The sequence below is a fragment of the Tachyglossus aculeatus genome, chromosome 7 (genome assembly GCF_015852505.1).
Source record: "Tachyglossus aculeatus isolate mTacAcu1 chromosome 7, mTacAcu1.pri, whole genome shotgun sequence".
Lineage (NCBI taxonomy): Eukaryota > Metazoa > Chordata > Mammalia > Monotremata > Tachyglossidae > Tachyglossus > Tachyglossus aculeatus.
In genome coordinates this window covers 35,740,259-35,746,753 of record NC_052072.1, presented here as the reverse complement: position 1 = coordinate 35,746,753, position 6,495 = coordinate 35,740,259, and the positions used below count along the sequence as shown (strand labels likewise).

Sequence of the window (6,495 nt, the reverse complement as noted above, 5' to 3'; positions counted from 1 at the left end):
GAAAAATAGAGGGAAGAAAATTGTTCCTACAAGCAAGAGCGGAGGGGATTCCTCCGGGATGGGAAGGGCCTAAACCCTGGCAGTGTGCGGTTTTGGTCTCCCATCCAGTGAGTTCCACTGCTGGTCACTCCCTCCGCCCCTCTCTGTGCCATCCCAAAACATCGCCACGGCCTTCTCTGAGCCAGTGGGATGGGAAGCCCGGGAGCAGTGACCGCAGGGCCACAATGGAAAGGCAGCAGCCACTTAGAAGGCCGAGAGGGAGCAGTTACTGAGGCTGAGATCACTGGAGTCTGAGCCTTGAGGAGCTTGAAACTCTGCTCCTCTAACCCTGTCCTATTTGCTCTTTTTGTCTTTATGTTTATAAATTTCCCTATCTTTTAGATTGTTTCTGTGTTTCGCTTCACCTTCCTATACACGTCCATCGCCAGACCCCCCTCAGTCGTTATTGTTAAGATTGTGAGCCCCGTGGAAACCGGAGACTGTGTCTAATTTTCACTCATGTGCATGTCCCAGCTCTTAGACACAGTGAGAGTTAGACACAGTCCCTGGTTCCTAAGGCCTTCACAATCTTCCATTTCCCAATCCTTTGCACAAGGCAGATGCTCAATAAGTACTATTACTACTGTAGCAAATCTCAGTGGACATGGCATTTGAAATCACTATTACAGGACCCATCATTTAAATACGTCACCAATTCCATTTAAAGAATATTCTAATTCTTTGAAGATGCACCTGATGTGGTCCTCTGTAGATAGGGAATGTGTGTTAACCCTGTTGCATCGTATCGCAGTGCTCTATCCCTAGTAGGCACTCAATGAATACCACTGACTGGTTTAAACCCCCCTGGTTGTTCAAAACACAAAATCTGGCAATTGTTACACCCTGGAAAAGCGTGGTGTATTAAAAGGGTACAAAGATTTTACATTTGGTGGAAATATTGGGGAAAGATTGAAATGCAGCATTAAAAATGTAAACTTACACGTTTTGCTGCATTAAAACAAACCCCATCCACTGTAATTCATTCAACAGCATTTATTGGATGCATAAATAGAACAGTGATTGAAAACGTCCCTAGTATAAATCATTATGCTAGCTATACAATTTCTAGGGCTTTTTTAAATTTTATATTCAGGATAAAAAAATATAAGTAAACTGCAGTGTGCATTCTCTATGAGATACTATGCTTAAAGCAGAGGAACTAAATGGCGCAGCACAAAATAAAAGGCATCCTGAGTGGATCCCGCCTGCTGCTAAACATTTAGGGCCTTGATTCAATCCAATGAACAGTGGTTTTGATAACCACCATAGTTGTTTGAACTGAACCAGGTTCATTTCGAAACCATCTGTTTGGGCTTGTTATCCTGCTCATGGCTTTACTTCCTTGTGCCAGCTTCCTGTAGTATGCATGATTGACAGCTGAGGCCCAGGGGTACTGGCCACTGAGCTTTTTTTATTTGGAAAAAAAATCCACATGAGATTTCTTCTAAACTCATAAAGTCAAAACTAACTTAGATATTGACTGATAAAATTTTGTCCATCCATGCTTTTCTGCTGGCTCACTTGGCTTCCTCCTTTCAGCGGGCTTTGACTTTAAGCAATGAGAGGGAAGGATAATCATTGCATTTCTTCAACAGTGTATTTCTAGGCGATTTATTGTTTAAGCCACTTCTGCAGCAACCTGAACACGCGCACTCGTGCGTTTACGAGCTCAACTGAATCTTCGGTTCGTTCAGGGTACATAGTCGCACAATGGGCTGTACCTGTAATGGAAAAAAGTAGTATCAGAACAGAAGGACTAAAAGGGTAAACAGAACTTCATCCAAAATAATGACATTAAAACCCTGATATCACACAGCCAGAAAAATTCTTCTCCAGACTTGTGGATAAGAGCTTGAAAAAATTTCTAAAATAGATTTGACAAAGTGGACTGCATTTTAAAACTTTCTCCCTTTGCAGAGAACATGGTGCCTAGCGTAGCATGTATGTTTACGGCCATCCACCGTATTTCAAAACGAAGTTGCTGATGGTGCGATCCCAGTTCTGTATGTATTTGGCAATGACAAACAAGCCATTACACAAACTCCTTTGCCACACTGCTTTGGAAGTAGTACAACTGCCTCCTTAGATCTCCCCCTTTCCTGCCAGAGCCTTTGATTTGGGGGTTACCCTGTGGCCACGATTTGTAGCATCTATCCGCCTTTCCCTTTCATGCCTGCACTTTTCTAAACACGGAGAGGAGTTAGTGATAGGATTGACAGAGTGAAAGCCCTCCCCTGCCCCCTCCATCAAAGTATGGGGTATAAAAGAACAGTCCCGTGATCACCCATATCCTAGGGGTCACCCTGCTTATTGATGATATAGTGCCCCAACTCCCCACTCCCATTCCTGTCCAAACTCCTCCAATGGGTTGTATACACTTACTGCCTCCAAATTTCTCTCCTCCGACTCCCCTTATGGCCCACTATGGTCTGGCTTCCACTCCCTTCACTCCACTGAAAATGCACTCCTCAAGGAAAATAAATCGCCTCATCCTTTCCAAATCTAATGGTGTCTATCATTGTCTGAGGTGATTTCTTTAACATTTCGAATCAATCAGTAATTTACTGAGCGCTTACTGTGTGCAGAGCACTGTACTACGCACTTGGGAGAGTACATTGTAACAGAATTGGTAGACACGTTCTCTGCCCACAAGTTTACAGCCTTCAGTCACCTTCTTCTGAACACCCTATTTAATCTTGATTTCACCAACTCAACTGCCTCCTGGTTTTGTTGCTAACTCGATGGTTATTTCTGTCTCTTTTCCTCTCCCTCTTCCATCACTCACTCCACTACCTGTGGGAGCTCCTCGCGACTCTGTCCTGGGTCCTCTATTCTTCTCACTTTATACTCATTTACACTTAACCCTGAACTCACTTCCCTTCTGTAATTTTACATTTCCTTTTGCCTCCAGGACACCTTCACGTGGATATTCTGCTGGGACCTTGAGCTCAGTCTGTTGAAAACTGATCTCCTCGTATATTGCCTCTCAAATCCTCTCATCCACCTAACTTCCCTATCACTGCTGACAATATCGACATCCTCCCCGTCTCCAAAGCTTGCAACCTTGGCATTTTCTTTGACTCCTCACTCCTTCTTAACTCTCATCTTGTTAGCTGCTAAATCCTGCCAGTTTTTCCTCCATAGTATTCCCCAGATCTACTGCCCCTTTCCCACTATCCAAACAGCTGCCACCCAGCCAACAAGGTTCTGGCCCTTCTCATATCTCTTCACAACAACAGTATCCACCGCCTCACTCGTCTTCCTGCCTACGGTCTGCAGTTCATACTTCACCACACTTTTTTTAAATGCATTTGGTTAAGCGCTTATTACATGCCAGACACTGTACTAAGAGGATCATCTTTTTAAACTGTTCTTCTTCCACACCCCTCCCCATTCCTCAAAAACACCTGTAATGGTTACCCTTTTTCCCTCTGCATCAAGCTGAAATTAGCTTTAAGGCATTAATATCGGGGATTGTCTCTCTTTATTGCTGTATTGCAATTTCCAGGCACTTAATACAGTGCTTTGCACACAATAAGTGCTCAATAAGCATGGCTGAATGAATGAATGAATATCAGCTCACTCTTTCTTCCTCTCAAGCTCACCTTCTCCCATCCATGCCTCATTTCTGACTCTCCTGCCTCCGACCGCGAGTAAATGGATTACCTTTGACGAAAGTGGCTAGTAAGTCTTCACTGATGTCACTGATGACTCCTAATGCACTCCATGGATCAATTGAGCCATTTGGAAAGACTATCCGGCTGCCCGTGATATTAAAGCCTCCGTAATTCTCATTGGTGTCCCGAATGGCATTGGCAATTAGAGTGCTGTTGAATTCTTGGCCATACAAATCTGAGCACTGCTGAAGATGATAACTGCAAACAATGAGAATGGGTTAATTTAGGGGTTGGGGAGACATGGCCCTACCATCTATACCTCTTGGGGATCCAATAATAATAATAATAATAATTTTGGTATTTGTTAAGCGTTTACTATGTGCAAAGCACTATGCTAAGCGCTGGGGAGGATACAAGGTGATCAGGTTGTCCCTTGTGGGGCTCGCACTCCTAATCCCCGTTTTACAGATGAGGTAACTGAGGCACAGAGAAGTGAAGTGACTTGCCCAAAGTCACCCAGCTGACAATTGGCGGAGCTGGGATTTGAACCCATGACCTCCAACTCCCAAGCCCGTGCTCTTTCCACTGAGCCACGCTGTTTTTCTATCAATGATATAACCACTCAGAAAAAGCTTAGAAAATGGGTTCTTGTTACACTCTTGGGATAAAAACAAGCAATGTATATCACACTGACAAAGAATTTCCTAAATAATTAAATTGGGATAGTTCACAACTCCATTTTTGTGTTTTATCTGGATATTTTTTAGCAATGAAGTTGTTCCGGCAATAAATTTATTTTTTTTTAATCTATTTTTACCCCTCAACCAAAAAAATGTTCTTTAGATACTTTAATACAGTCTCATCTAAAAAGCCAGGCCCACTCTTGAATTCAGGCAATGCAGGGGAATCCAGAGGATGCCCATTCCCTGCTCTCAGGTCACTTCTCACCAAAGGACAGAAAAACATGTCATTTTGGCTTTAGGGAGGAACAAAGAATGGAAAGATTATAAGGGAAAGGCAATAAAAGCATCTGTGGTTAAATGAGTCAGTTTGCTTGGGTCATTAATATAGAATGTAAAACGGTGGAGGTTGGACATCTTGTATCTTAGACAGAATCAGGAGAATCCATGTTGGAATTCTTGACCTATTTCCATTCCATTCCATTACAGGCTCCCTCCAGCCTGTAAAATGGAGCCATAAGTCCTACTTGAGAAGCAGCACGGCTCAGTGGAAAGAGCACGGAGTCAGAGGTCATCATCATCATCAATCGTATTTATTGAGCGCTTACTGTGTGCAGAGCACTGTACTAAGCGCTTGGGAAGTACAAATTGGCAACATATAGAGACAGTCCCTACCCAACAGTGGGCTCACAGTTTAAAAGGGGGAGACAAAGGTCATGGGTTCAAATCCTGTCTCCTCCAATTGTCAGCTGTGTGACTTTGGGCAAGGCACTTAACTTCTCTGAGCCTCAATTCCCACATCTGTAAAATGGGGATTAAGACTGTGAGCCCCCACAGGGCAAGCTGATCACCTTGTAACCTCCCCAGCACTTAGAACAGTGCTTTGCACATAGTAAGTGCTTAATAAGTGCCATCATTATTATTATTATTGTCCCTCACACTTAGAATCTGATAAGGCCTCAGCTTTGTTGACATGATACTACCCTGATCTTTCTCCTACCTCTCCGATTGCCCCTTCTTAATTTCTCTCTCTGGCTTCTCTTCTGCCTTTTATCTTCTTAATGTTGACATCTTGCAGCTCATCCCTTTACAAGACTTGAGTTACCAACTCTGCATGGACATATCCCAGCTCTACTTTAGCTCTGGACTTCCATTTACCCTACAATCCTGCATTGCCTTTGGCTTCCAGGATATTTTTCACTGTGCTCCTGTTCCTATTTAATCTCAATACTTATCCCTCCATCCTCCCTCTTATCCTTCTGGGAGAAATCACCAGGGAAGTTATTTAGCTGAAATTCTTTCACCTTCATCTAAGATCACATCTAATTTCAGACAGAAGCACCCCCTGGAATAGGGACAAATTTTTTTATGTTCAATATGATGAACGTTCATGAAGTGATTGTTATCACTCCAAAAACTGATGGCGTTGGATCCTAGCATTGGTAGTTACTTGCTGTGTGTCACACAGTCTAAAATGTCTGTAAGATTCCAAAATCAAACAAGTGAATCTCTTGCAATCTCTGTTAAGGATATATTTGTGCTTTTTATACCTCCAAGAGTTAGATTCTGTTGGATCTTTCTAGTTCAAGCACAAACATATCTACCCCATAAATTTTGAAGGAATATTAAGAGCAAGAAACACTCTTTTCACTTATGAGTGTGCCTAGATCAATTTGAACTTCCACATTCTCGAGCAGTAATTTCTAAAATGAACACAACACCATGTGCCCAAATTTAATTTGGCCTAGTTTTATTGAATTACACAGACCTCAACTGCTGCCATTTGGAAATGCAACTTCATTGTTACCATATTTGTCTCTTTGGAGTCAGTCAATTTATTGAGCATTTACTGTGTGCAGTGCACTGTACTAACTGCTTGGGAGAATGCAGTAGAACAAGCATTCCCTGCCCACAGTGAGCTTATAGTCTAGAGGGGGAGACACATAAGGTAAGTATTTAAATTACAGATATGTGCATAAGTGCTGTGGGGCTGGGATGGGCGATAAATAAAGGGAACAAGTCATGGCGATGCAGAAGGGAGTTGAGGGAAAGGAAAAGAGGTCTTAAGTCAGGGAAGACCTCTTGGAGGAGATGGTTCTAGTTGGTTTAAACCTCCTTTTAAATCCTGCACGACACAGAGTTGAATACTGCACTAAAGC

General features: G+C 42.8%; 1 protein-coding gene across 1 annotated transcript in view; it reads right to left on the bottom strand.

Moving 5' to 3' along the window:
* Positions 1–1,017: 1,017 nt before the first annotated feature.
* The window catches only part of PRSS16 (serine protease 16), a 52,010-nt gene continuing 46,532 nt past the window's right edge, over positions 1,018–6,495 (bottom strand). Inside the window, exons 8-9 of the mRNA XM_038749648.1 lie at positions 3,706–3,914; positions 1,018–1,760 (exon numbers count right to left, since the gene is read on the bottom strand). Coding sequence (XP_038605576.1) covers positions 1,651–1,760; positions 3,706–3,914 — 319 coding nt within the window. The 3' untranslated portion in view covers positions 1,018–1,650. The remainder of the gene's footprint in view (positions 1,761–3,705; positions 3,915–6,495) is intronic.